The sequence below is a fragment of the Vespa velutina genome, chromosome 11, assembly GCF_912470025.1.
Source record: "Vespa velutina chromosome 11, iVesVel2.1, whole genome shotgun sequence".
In the NCBI taxonomy this organism is placed as follows: Eukaryota; Metazoa; Arthropoda; class Insecta; order Hymenoptera; family Vespidae; genus Vespa; species Vespa velutina.
The window spans coordinates 4,400,254-4,414,827 of NC_062198.1; the positions used below are offsets into that span (position 1 = coordinate 4,400,254).

The following is a 14,574-nucleotide window of genomic DNA, read 5'->3' on the forward strand; positions in this document are numbered from 1 at the left end:
TCTTACCTGGTAGCTTCTTGTAGCAACAGGTGAGGTGGCACCCAAAACTTAACCCTGAGAGCGAATCTTAAAGGCACCACGCCTCCACCGGTCTGCCTCTCTATAGGATTTCTCAAATTCAACCAGAGTTCTTCGCCTTTTGCGTTCTGATACTTTAATCCGAAATAGTCGCATTCTTTGCTGATTCCCAAATAATCGCATGCCTACAAAAAGAGAAATTTTTTTTATTAGTGTATGATCAAAGTTTGATTGAGGAAGAAAAAAAAACAAAAAAAGAAAAAAAATGTAATAAACGAATAAAATTTTCAAAACGATTAAATTCCAATTGTTATCGTATATCCAAAAATTTTACGTCGAAATATTAATCATGATTATCGTTTTGCTATATATATGTACATATATACATGTATATAGTTCCATATTCTCTCTCTCTCTCTCTCTCTCTATCTATCTATCTTTCTTTTATATCTCCAAGCTTCCTATCTGACTAGCTTCGATGTCGCACGTATAATTAACCGTTTATCCGGACGTACCGGCCGATTAATCCGCACAAAACCGCAGGCCAATTCATGGGAAAACAGCGACTCGAGCTGCCAGAACGGCAAACAAATTGCCGGTCATAATTTAGAAAGTTACTGCAGGAATGGATGTGCGCACACGAACACAAACACAAGTATTATTCCCTGCAAAGCTATTATCCACACGCACATATTTTTTCTCCCCTATGATTTCTATCCATTATCGTAAAAAAGTCTTTTCTTCGTCGAATCAAATTTGACATGGTGAATCGAATCAAAAAAAAAAAAAAAAAAAAAATACGGAATTCATAATTACGTAATCATGAAACACGTTATATTGATACATAAAATTATTATATTTATCATTAATGAAAGATTTTTAAATAAAATACTGATTAATGTAGAAACAACTTTATTTGATTGTACCTTTAACAGGATTACATAAACATTTAGAATCTCAATTATTAGTTTATTAAAGAGTAAATTTATCAAACAAGAGTTCGAGTCGGTTAGCTCGAATAATCCAAGCCCTACCGAAAGTTACTTGGAGTGTAAACTGTTTACATAGGTATGTATATCGCATTCGAGTTTCCAAACCAGCACACTACTCGGTTTACCCAACTGGTCATTGTCACGGTACCTTGCATCCTGATTGCCTATCGGGCCTTCAAAGTGTTAGCTTTTAAAAACTAAATTCGTGTCCTTCATTTCAATGTGAAATTTAAATACATAACCTTTATTTATTATTGCTTCATCGTATCACTGAATTATTGTGATACATTTGAATGTACGATCGAACTACCATCTTTGGCTTAATTACAATTTCAAGGTCTTCCCGTTACAACCTTATTACATGGTACCTTTCCTATTAATGGATATCGTCATTCGACTAGATGGATGTGATCTATCAAGGTTACTACTTTCAAAATCATTGTGTACGATGGTCAAAGAATATTAATAGAAAATATATCGGGGTCTCTTGACGTCATATCAAATTTCATTAGAATCAATAGTATTCGATATTACGATCTTTATTATGATCACTGATTTTTATCGAAAAACAAATAAACATAAAAGTACAATCATTCGCTACGACAAACTCATACCATTGATATTGATCGAATACATGACATTACTTGAATACTTTTATTAAAATATTTTTTTCGTAAAATTCTCTATTGGATAGAATTATATTTATAAAAAATATATTCGAGTTCATCGATATCTATATTCTGAGAATTTTATTCTTGGAATTATTAAAGAAAAATGAGATGGTTATTTATACAAATAGAAAGAGAAAAAGAACGCGATTTAATCGACGAGGAAAAGTCGAATGCCGAAGAAAAAGGAAGTTCGAACGAAAATTGAAATCTCTGACGATTCCAATTTTGATGCGGTCACCAAAGGAAAAGTTGACTGGTTTCCTCATTTCTCTCGGAAACAATGAACGGACCTTTCGCGAATAAATATTGAACTTAGTAAGAGACGAAGGGTGAGAAGAAAAAGGACAACGAACAAGCCTTTGGACGTTCATCGAAGTCGATCGCTCTTTTCGTTCGAGTCGAGATACTAAAACCATTGAAGAAAAAAAAAAAAAAAAAAAAAAAAAAAAAGAAAAAAAAAGAAAGAGAAAAAAAAAGAAACAAGACAAAAAGAAACGAAAAAAAAATATACAAGCCTTTGATGAGATCCAATTTTGTACGGGGAATGCTTTTCCTAAAATATATAAAATACGTTTCATTTCAATTCGCTTTGGGCGATCATCGAAAGCTTTCTTTAAGTTACTACACGAGAGAATAATAATTATTCGTCCCTACGCCCCCCACCCTTTCCTCTTCACAGTACTTTCATCTCATTTCCCCAAAGAAAACTTTCTTCTTTTCTCATAGAAACACACGGCTGCTCTCGCTGAGGATTTAACTTTCTTGTTAATTATTTCCCTTCTTTAACGTCCAAAGAAAATGCATCTCATTCAATACTATACATATATTATTATTATATTTTATAGATCGTATATTTTACTTTTATATTTTACTTCCAATTGTTTCACGCTTAATTATTACTATTTCAACAAATGAAATAATATTCATTAGTTAGAAGAACATTCTTACTGCCAAGGAGAGAACGTATATCATTTACTCATGTAAATAGCTTGTTATAAACAGTTAAAACTATTTTCGTCAGAGATTAGCTGCTATTTGCGAATCTTGGAAAACTTGGTCATGCGCATAGCGATAAGGAAAATTCACGGAGAGTGAAATACTGGTTGTTTCTGGTGTAATAAATTCCATCTCTCTTTCTCACTCTAACTCTTTCAACTTGTCCCCGGCAGAGGCACTTTCGTCGTTTCAGTGACTTTCAGAAACAATAAAAAAAAACCTCAAGATGAATAGTTCGCGTTGCAAGTATCACTTATCTTAACTTTATTTATTCGTCGAATGCAACACGTCAAACGACATTAATGTCAAGAAAATCTTGAACGACCCGACGGTTTTTCTTTTTTTTTTTTTTTTTTTCTTTACATTTTCCACACTTCTTCTTTTCTTTTTTTTTTCCTTTCGAATATTCTAATTTTGTTTTTTTTCTTTCTCTTTTTCTTTTCCTTTTCGTCGAAAAAACTGTCGAAAATATCGTAGCGAATTTTTGAAGTATCGTCCGACTGTAACTGGGACAAAAATTTACAAAAAGTAAAAGTTTCTAAAAATACATGGCTAAAAAATGTGTAAAATCTCTTCGGTCCTCTTGTTGCCATGCATTCAACAAAAATCCGATGAAAAGTGAACGACACGATATTTAGTTGACTGAGTGAAGTTCATATTTGCTCATAAAGTCGTTCATTTCACTCAAACAATAGAGAAGCTTTGACATAAACCGTATTAGAATTCGTACCGACAAATCCGATAAAGATTAAAGTTACAAACCGTAAATTACGATCATTTTATCCGATTAATTCTTTACTCTTGCTCGTCGATCGATTGTACTTTTAAATGTTGGTTTAAATCGAAACGAGATCGTCGAATCCATAAATCGAATCTATAAATCGTTGGACATATTGCGACTGTCCATTTAAAATCACATCTTAATACGATAAATAATTTGTTTCCCCATAGATCCGAGCCAGTAAATTCCACGCTCGTTATACCAATGAATACTACTATTTTATACGATCAATCGGTACAAATTTATTCGTAAAATTTCCTTCAAAAAGAAATCTTTTGGTTGCAATAATATTTTTTCATTATTCGTGATAGTATGTGAAAAAAAATTTTAATTATAGGAAAAAATTGAAAATATCTTGTAGAAAAATGCAATACTATTTTAATTACAAGATTCATTATTTTAGCACATAATGATAACGATTTTATTGCGGTGTATTTAAAACGAGAAGATAAAGTCGAATTTCGAACGTGCACCGACTAGAGACAGATTTTAATTATGAAACCAAACGATCCCATTCGTTTCGAGCTTGCTTTGAATGAACCGCTTCGAGTGATAGTGCGCTTTAGTGATCGAAATGTACCCTCGGGAAACCTCGTTGGAAGGAAAAATCTAAAATGCAGAAAGCATATTCCATCGCATCGTCCTATTTTATCTGTAAAGTTTTTTTCTCTTGTAGATTTAACGTAACGCAAATAAAGGGAGAAAATTAATTTTAATCGCGGCACAATATGCAAATTATTATTATCGAACGTCAACATCATCAAATTGATTCATTGAAAATATTTATTCAATGTTATATTTATTAAAAGAAATAAACGTACATAATATATATATATATATATATATATATATATATATATATATTTTATATAAAGAGAGAGAGAGAGAGAGAGAGAGAGAGAAAAGTTCTTGTTTCGCCGATCGTTTCACAATATCGAATCTTTCTCGCCTTTGTTCGGATTATTTAAAATTCACAGTACGTTTGGAAGAAGGAAATGTTGTGCGGTTAAAAAGAAGAAAAAGAGAATGAGAAAGAGAGAGAGAGAGAGAAAAGTTCGTAGCTCGTTGTGGGTGCAATCGTTTTCGATATCTCGATATCGCATGTCACTTTTGGCGCGGTTTTCGAATACAATAAGCGACACAACGAGACGCGTCGACAACGAGAATTTCTGTTGCCTGTGGATTTGCTCTGCCCCAGGATACAATTCGCTCGTCCTCTTTTTATCTTTCTTTCCCGTCCTTTCTCTGTATTCGTCCAAGCTCGATGCAACGTGTACGCGACATGCACGCGTGCATCGTCGACTTTCATAAATATTCAGATGGCACGGCAGACCGTTTTGAAAAATCGTCGGTACGATAACTTCGAGAGAGAAAGAGAGAGAAAGAGAGAGAAAGAGAGAGAAAGAGAGAAAGATGGACAGAGATAGAGAAAAAGAAGAAAATGGGAGAAACGAAAATGGTGAGACAAAAGAACGCGTCGAGTGGCGCCATTCTATTTTTGCTAAGTACGTGTACGCGTTTCGTGCATCTGTGGGCGAATAAATTCTGTGAAAATTGATTCGCATAAAATAGAAATACCGTTATAGAAAACGAGATATTCCGTTCATTATTTTTAATTAACCATTAAACGTTAAACGGAATACAAATAAAAAATCTCTTTATTTTGTCGGAATAATTATTGCGAATAATATATTAAAAAATATATTCAATTTCAAGAAGAAATATTAACTCATAGAGATCTTTTGTTTTCATTCATAGTTGAAGTTAGAGATGAGCTTCCTGTATTTGATGTAAGGGTTGGTATGCGTAACACGCACGTTAAAACAAAGTATGCGTGCACGAGTGTATAGTGAAAGCTTGACGACTACTGCAAACGAAGTAATTTGCATTCGTGCCGTCAAAATTAATACTGGCAACGGTGGTGGCGACAAGAATTAAATAAACTCGTTAATTCGACGTGGCGCCAACGACAGGAATGAGCTTCGGCTTGTCCGGTTGACCATAATCGGCAGATTTCCGAGGATGTTCCTTGCATGGTTACGTATACATATGCTATATATATATATATATATGTATATATATATATATATATATATATATATATATATATATAGCATCATAATGCAAACAGCGTACATCGGCAACTCCGAAACGAAAATATCGATCCTCGTAAAGTCCAAACACGATCGATCCTAACGACGATTACAATGTTATTCATGAATCTAGTGTAAAGCATTCCTTCGAATATCGATTGGTGGAATATTTTGGCATATATCACAGACTCAGATTGTTTCATGTGATAATAGATCGCCTATTATCTAAAATAGTCCAACCGATTTAGAAGTTCTTGAATCGTTCGCATACGGTACACAGTTTAGGATATAGTTTTGGCTTAATCGGTGAAACTCGAAAGCCGATCTTTCGACAACCATAGACGACAATCTCGGTCGATCGTTAAATTAGTACGATTAATGAGAACGCGAATGATTGAGAAAGATGTATAACAAAGGCTCGCTCGAATAAATTGTTAAAATTCTTGGGAATAAAGTTTGAAGAAAATTGTTAGAAATATCTATAGTAAAATTTGAAATAAAGCTTAACGATCCATCTCTTCTTGTTGACCAAATTATTTATTTCTACGTACATATATATATATATATTTTTTTTTTTTTCGTTGAATTTATCATGGAACGGTTATCAATTTTCTATGATACATGTCGAGATCAAAGGACACCAATCTCGATGAAAGCTTCAAAATACATTTTATACGTCAACGCGACTAGCTAAAGTGCGGTTTGAAAGAAAACTGCTCACGTTTTTTTTTTTTTACTCGCGGAAATGAAAAGATAGATATACTTTTGAATGTTCTCTCTTTCTCTCTCTCTCTCTCTCTCTCTCTCTCTCTCTATCTCCCTCCATCTTTTAATTCTCAAAGTTATAAATATTAATATAGAACCGATAAGCGAATTGTTTCTTCTCGATAAAATTACGGACAAGTGAATGAAATTTTTCACGATTTCTCGCTTTGAGAAAAGAAGAAAAAAAAAAGGGAAGGAGAAAAGAAATAATTAAGAACGCTCGAGCTCGATCCGTGTGCGCGCGCAAAAAATAAAAAGAAAAAAAAAAAAGAAAAGAAAAAGAAGAAAAAAGAAAAGAAAAAAGAATTACAGCGAGCTCGTTAGGATTCATTAAAAATTCCACGTAGCTTGGAAATTTTTAAAGCGAGCGTGACGAGGACCCGACATGGACGCGTTTCAGTTTCCTAGCTTTACGAGATTGCGTCATGTTATTAGAAGGTTAAGAGAATTTGAAAAGGAAGACGTGAGGAACGTTTAACGCTTCTCATGTTGCAATAATGTAAGTATATAACATATCCCGAACAAAATATAAAAATAGATAAACGACGACATGATAGGAAACGCATATAAACTTGTGTGTGGCGATAAGGAAATTGGATAGATCAAAGTTTAAATTCAAATTCAAGATCTTTTGAGGAATAGTATCGTAGGTAAGCATCAGGAAATTTAAAATGACATTACGAGTTCCACGAATTCTTAGATAACGTGTTCGTTTCTATGAGATCTTTGAGTCAAAGATAGTAAAGGTAGGATCAAACTTTCCAAGAATTATCGACAATTTTCTCTCTAACGGCGAATACCGACTCGTGCGTAACATCTACGTACTCGAAGAGATTTGATTTTCAAAGGAAGCATTTGCCTGGTATTTTACGAAAGGCTTTATGCAATGAATTTTCGATTTACGATATACAAAGTTAACGGCTGAATGCATCTCGAATTTCGAATTACCTACAATGAGAAACGTACGCGCGAAGCATATTCCTCTTTTTCGTAGTGGCGTTAAAAAGAAATGTAAGCAAAAAAAAAAAAAAAAAAAAAAAAAGAAAAAAAGAACGAAAAAAAAAAAACAGAAGAAAACAAAAAAAAAAAAAGATAAGAAACAAAGAAGAAAAAGGAAAGCAACTCCTCGGTATCCTTTCGCTCGTTTCGTTCCTCGCTTAAACGAAACTTAACTCTCGTAGCTCTTCGTGTTCGCACTTTACTGGATGTCGGAGATAATGGAGGTCACAATGAACGATTCTCCATTTCGCACGGAAAGGGAGGAACGTGACCGACCTACCGAATCCCTTTCGAAGAGTTCTACGATTTTCTTATTTACCCTCCTCGCAATTTCAATTGTGGAATCTTCGTGAGAGCTTGCGTTTTAATGCCCAAAATAAAAAGTAAATTTCGAAAATCTCTAACGACTGTTCGAAACGAATGAGAAGATAAATGTGAAAAAAAGAAAAAAAAAAAAAAAAAAAAAAAAAAAAAAAAGAAAGAAAGAAAGATAAAAAAGTAAAAAATAAAGAGTAACCAAAGAGTCGACTTCGTCGATCTTGTTCGCTTTTTTATGAGAAACATTTTGGATATTTTTAAAAGCGAATTCGAGCACCGCACGTAGGCGTACAGAACAAACATAAGTGCGTATGATATACGAGTTCGTATATTTATAGATTAAAAGAGGATACACGTGTATAGCATGACGTGGATAACTTTTTGATATTGAATCGAACTGTCCACGTAATCAATCCATTTTTAAGCATTTATTTATCGAGTTTATTATACGTATGAAGAAATATATAACGAATAGTAGAGCTCGAAATATTTTCTTATCGGTGTACGTAGTATGATATTTAAAAACAACAATGAAAAAGTAGGCAAACAATATCGAATGAATTTACGGGATAACAAATCTCTCGAATCAAACGAAAGAGATACCTGTTGCAAAGAGAAGAACGAAACGATCCCTTCCTATGTTTCCGACAGTAGGTATACGGCCAAACGAAAATCTAGTAAGAAAGAAAGAGAGAGAGAGAGAGAGAGAGAGAGAGTGAGAAAGTGTGTGTGTGTGTGTGTATCCATGTGCGAATAATGCAATTTCGAGAAGGTAGCCGATGTGTACGGTGTGACGTTATTAATGCGATTCACGAGTCGTTGATCCGGAATGGAAATCAATTTTCCAGAAAAGCGGAAGTTCTATTCAAGTGAGAGAAAGAGAAAGAGAATTTATCTTCGGCGTTAGGCGCGTTACTTCCACCGTTTCGACCGGCCCCCTTTTACATCGATGTTATATTCCGTGGTTATATACGTACTTGCTATTCCCAACATAAAATATTACAATAAAACTCAAAATATAATTCAATTTGATTTTCTTTTCGATCACATTCATCATTATCCTCATTAAGTTTATTATAAGTCCAATTTCAGATACGAAACCATACAACTATTTTGTTAAATACTTATTCGAAGAAATGATAATTGTCGTAAGTATTGTTCTAAAGAAAATGATTTTCTTTATGTCGACCGAAAGAAAATCAAGATCTATCAATGTTATTTACTTTCGTATTTATAGCGAGTATCATCCCATGAGAATCTTAATAAAATAGTATAAAACAAAAGGTGAAAGTTATTATAAGGTACACCAGAGAGAAGAACATTTACCGAAGTATTTCGACAAAAGCGTCGAGAATTTCGAACGGCAAGAACTTCCGAGAGAACAAGAATTCAGAGCATCCTCTGTAAGAATTCGTAGGTCCAGAAAAGAAAAGAAAAGAAAAAGACAAAAAAAAAAAAAGAAAAAAAAAAAAGAAGAAGGTATCTCTTAGAGAAAAAGTTAAAGAGAAGTCAGTTGGACGACATCCTTGAACACAAGTTATTTCGATCCTTTTCCTCTAATTAAAGTAACTCGTGTACATGAAAGAAATTACTAAAGCATGTAAACGTCAGTTACGAAGCAAAAAAAAAAAAGAAAAAAAAGAAAAAAAAAAGAAAAAAAAAAAAAAAAGAAAAGAAAACAATAAAATCGAATGGAGAAGAAAAATTTACGAGACTTATCAAACTAATAACATTATTTAAACTCATTTATATATATTATTACGATTAAACAAGACTAATTTTATCAGTAATACTGATAAATGGAACGCAAAATGTCAGCCATTGCAGAGAACTTGATCGTGACTAAATTATAGATATAATTTGACGAGAAAATTACGTAATGTTTTATCGGCGTATATACATAGAACGGAGGAAGAAAGTTCAATGGTTAAAATGATAAGGGAACGCACGTGAGTTTAAGTTGAACGTCGTGATAATTTTATTTTTTCTTTTTCTTTTTTTTTTCTTTTTTTTTTTTTTTCTAAATTCCTGCTCCCTCCGTACACAATTTAATTATGTACATACGTTTTGCAAGTAAGTACGTGGCAAATATACCAAGAGGTTATTGCAAGAGAAATCGAGGAATTGCAAATATGATGGTCCAACGCAGTGCACTGGCCTCACGGAAGGTCAACTTTGTTTACTGCAACGATCGCGTACGAGGAATCTCGCTGCTGGTTTCCACCGAAGTAATCGCCTCTCTCCGGTACCCAACTCCTTCCCATTATCCAGAAAAACAGATATAGAGATAGAAAATGAAAGAAAGAGAGAGAGAGAGAGAGAGAGAGAGAGAGAGAGAGAGAGAGAGAAAGAGAGTAGAACGTCGTAAAAAGATCGTAAAATAGCATCTCCTTCCTCGATCTCGAATCATCCTTCATTACACCATCTCGCGAAGATTTATAACTTCCTACGGAGTTATAAAACTTTACATCCGTTCGTGGTTTATATCATAGAAATTTATTATCGAAGGAGAAAATCATCGCACGAGTTTTCCATTTTTCAAAAAGAAAATTCGAAAAACATGACTGCACAAGATTAATGTCCGCCTCGAAGATGCTATGTAAATAAATCTAATTAAATGGTCTTGATTGCATACCCTTTAAACGAACAACAGTAGGTATTCTAACGAGACTGAAAAGTAGATTTTATCGATCGTTATATTCGTTTTTTTACCATCAAAAAAAAAAAAAAGAAAACAAAAAAAAACAAAAAAAAAAAAGAAAGAGAAATAGAAAAAAAATTAGAAAAAAAGAAGAAAAAAGAAAAAAAAGGAAAAGAAAATAAACGACATCACTTTGGCTATTTTTCGCGTTGTAAATAAAGCATAGAAGAGCCAGATACTCTTATTATACGAGAGGAAGGAAATAACCGTAATGTCCTGGCTTTTAAGGAGCACGAGAACTGTTTCCTAGAATAAGACACTTTAGAATCGTCTCTCTTGCCGTTTAATTACTTCTTACGAGAGTTCCTTCGAAGATAAATAAGAAACCAGCGAGAATTCGGACGATCTTTCAATCTCTTTAAAAATTAAAAGACAAAAAGGACGATTAAAATTTGGTTTTTTCCATCATTCGTACGGCCCTGATAACCCTCTCTCTCTCTCTCTCTCTCTCTCTCTCTATGGATCTCTCTCTCTCTCTCTCTCTCTCTGTTTTACTTGCACGTATTACCGGAACGTTACTTCTTCTCTCTTTCTCTCGTACTCTTTGTTTCTCATACTGTTTTCGTTCTCCTGCTATTATTTATCTTCTGTTCGTTAACCCCGACGTTGACGAGGCGAGTCAACAAGGACTGACTACGCGTGCGTGGGTGCACCTGGCATATAAATCAGTCTAGTACGGGCGTGTAGAGAAAAGAAAAAGAAAAAAAAAAAAAAAAAAAAAAAAAAAAAAAAAAAAAAAACAAACAAAAAACAAAAAAAAAAAGAAAAAGAAAAGAAGAAAAAAAAGACGGACAATAAAAACGAAAAGAGTGAGACTAAAAGGCGAAGAGAAATGAGAATTAGTAAAGAAAAAAAAAAAAGGGGGTAAAACGATTGAACAAGACATCACGTGTAGGTGCTATTAGTAAAAGTTCTCTCTCTCTCTCTCTTTCTCTCTCTCTCTCTCTCTCTCTCTCTCTTTTTATTTATTTATTTCTTTTTTTGTTCTTTCATTTATTTCCTTCTATCTCTTGCTTGAGTATCTGTTGAGAGTAAAAGGAGAGTAAAAAGAGAATAAAATGGGATAAAGAAAGAAAGAAAGAAAGAAAGAAAGAAAGAAAGAAAGAAAAAAGAAAAAGGAAGCAAATGCGTACCTCATGAGTCAGCGTCTGCCATGATCGCGACCTGTTTACGTTCTAAGTCCTCTGACGAATCACTCGCTTTCCATTACGACCTCACTACTCACTCTTACAAACTCCTACTCTTCGCTCAAGCAGCATTTATTTTTAAAATGCCGCAAAAAATAAGTGTAATTTCTGGATGATTTCTCTTGTTATCCTTTCTTTTTCTACACCCTTTACCTCCATCGTTATTTTTCTTCCTTTACTACTATACAATTCTTGATATTTATTATACCTCTTTACGAGAACGGAGAAAGATGCTAATGATACGGAGAAAGAGAAAAGACTATAAGTATAAGTTCTTTCTTATCTATGCGATAATTAAGCACTTCGTAATTCGAGGATTCATTGCCCCTTAAGAAAATCGTCTCGAAGCTTTTCAGAGACACTATGACCTTTACGAGTTGAAACGATGACGAATTTAAAAGTATAAAATTGTATTGTTTTCTCTTTTCTTTCTTTCTTTCTTTCTTTCTTTTTTTTTTTTTTTTTTTTTTTTTTTTATTGAAGAAGCGATTTACGCCAGTTCTCTTTTTTTAACTTTTTTCAATCAAAACGTACAATAATATTGTCATTTGATTTTGTTCAATTGCAAGAAGATAAGTATATTACTTTCTTATTTTTTTTTTTTTTTGAATATTATACAAATATGTGTAACTTTAAAAATTAATTCTCCTTTTTTAAAAACTATAATTGGAGAAGGTGCGTTCAAAACGTTTGCAATGTTTTACCACGTCGTTGGTGAACAGCAGTGACGATAAATTTTCGAGTCGCTTTTACTTGCCTCGTGCTTGTTTTATCCGTTAAAGAGAAGGAGAGAGAGAGAGAAAGAGAGAGAGAGAGAGAGAGAGAGAGAGAGAGAGAGAGAGAGAGAGAGGAGAGAGTAGCAATATCGCAAACGAGTGTATTTTATAAATTGATGAGATCATTCCTAAAAGAGTACGAGAGTAACGAAAGTATAAAAGTTATAATATCAAACTTGCCTTAACCAAACTAATAACTTATCGTAAAAAATTTTCTTTCCTTGTTGCTTTGACAATATAATAATAATGCATATATTGTAACCTTCCTATAGAAAATAAGCAACAAGAATTTGTGACCATTAATTTCTCTCGATCTATGAAATTTCTTATGATGTAACGGGGAAAAAAAAAAAAAAAAAAAAAAATGTAATCTAAAAATAAATATTTGACAAAAACTTAGCTCACGTAAGACTACGTACTCGTAAATCATTAGTACGAAATTCATCACGTTCAGCGTTGATTTTCGAAAGCTTCGTGAGTCATACAAAAAAGGAATTCATCCCTCGCAAGACTGGCTCATCTCGTAAACGTCAAAGAGCCCAAAAAGAGGAACGTCGTAGTTACTCCTGCCTTGTCTGCCGTTGTTTCTTGCTCCCGATGGAATCTCAAAGGAGAATTCCTATTCGTGCGTTCTGTTCTCTCGAAACTTTCTCTCTTTGTCTCTCTCTGTCTCTCTCTCTCTCTCTCTCTCTCTCTGTATTTCCACCCTCTATTCACCATTTTGCCCATAGCTTTTCCACGAGACTTGTACTTGTCCTTCGGCGAAACCACACGATGGACGACGGTTTAATGACTGTCGCGTAATTGAGGTTTTCCAGAGTTCAGACTCACTGTCAGGGTGGAAGAGTGGGAGGTACAAAAGGGTGGGTGAAAGAGAGAGAGACAGAGAATAGGGTCTTAGAACACTTCGGCACGTCGCGTAACGTTTTTTAACGCGTTACCCTTGTTTCCGTTTTTCCTTCCTTCAGTTCGTTTCTTTATTCGTTTCCTTCTCCCTTTCTCAGCTTCTTTTTTTCTTCTTGTATCCTCGAGAGGATCGTTAGGAGACTTTGGTACAAGAAGAGAAAGAAGAAAGACGGAATCTTTCTTCCGGGCGAATGGCTATTCTTGTGATATTCTTCGTGAAAAGAAAAATGTAGAGTTTTTTTTCTTTCTTCTCTTTTCTTTTTTCTTGTTGTTTCGTTTTTTTATTCTCTTTCTTTCTTTCTTCCCGGAGATTGATATATACATAATATTTTCGACAAAAGTATCGTTTTCTATTTTTCCGATGTGTTCGATGAATTGAAAAAAAAGAAAAAAAAGAAAAAAAAAAAAGAAAAGAAAAACTTGTCAACGAAGCGCGAAAGAAGGAATAAGGATAAAGAGAAAAAAGAAAAGAAAGAAATGAACGCGAAACGATCGAGAATAGTCGAAGAGTTATCGCTTAATTTAATGACGTTTAATGATCCACGAGGTCGATCCAACTTGCAACGAGTATTATCGACGACTCACCGGAAGTTTCCGTTTCAAACTTTTCACCGGGCCAGCATGGACTCGAGGACTCCGAGAAAACTTTCCATCCGAGTTAGCTTATAGGGCAAACATCGAAATACTTTACCAAAGTGGAGAGAAACTCTGTTGATGAGCGTTATGTATCAACCTTCTTCGATGTGGAACCTAGCTCTGTCTGTGCATGAACTATTTCGATACTAATTCGTACTAATTCAAATCATTTATTACTTTGAAAACATATATATATATATATATATATATATATATATCTTCGTTAAAATTATATGAGTATTTTTTCAGGAATTATATAAACTTTTCATATTAAAAATCATTTTAAGCTTTAACACTTTACGATTCTTAGATTGGATATATCCGTAAAAAAAATTTATTGCTGTTGAAGAAATTTTTCTACCCTAGTAACCATCTCTCTCTTGATTGCACATAGACACAGACAAACAGATAGACACACACACACACACACACACACACATACACGCAGAAAGAGAGAGAAAGAGAGAGAGAGACAGATGCTCTATACACAGATGTATAGAGCAAAGAAATGCTGTTAAATGTTTTCGCAAGGGACACAAGGAACTCCCGTTTTCTTATCGGTCGCGAAGCCAGCGGTAATAAGTTTGAAAGAATTATAGTACTGACATTTCTGTCTTTTCCTTTCTCTCTCTCTCTCTCTCTCTCTCTTTCTTTCTCAGTTAAATGACACGTTTATCGCGACACGCGATAACGTTGTGCACGCTGTATCGAGCACGTACGATTTCCACGCAAGTT

General features: G+C 33.9%; 1 protein-coding gene across 2 annotated transcripts in view; it reads right to left on the reverse strand.

The window, feature by feature from the left end:
• LOC124953144 (E3 ubiquitin-protein ligase MYLIP) overlaps nt 1-14,574 on the reverse strand; it is a 116,782-nt gene that overhangs the window by 19,015 nt on the left and 83,193 nt on the right. For both annotated transcript variants that reach the window (XM_047504099.1, XM_047504100.1), the window contains one exon: nt 7-203. In XM_047504099.1, coding sequence (XP_047360055.1) covers nt 7-203 — 197 coding nt within the window. The remainder of the gene's footprint in view (nt 1-6; nt 204-14,574) is intronic.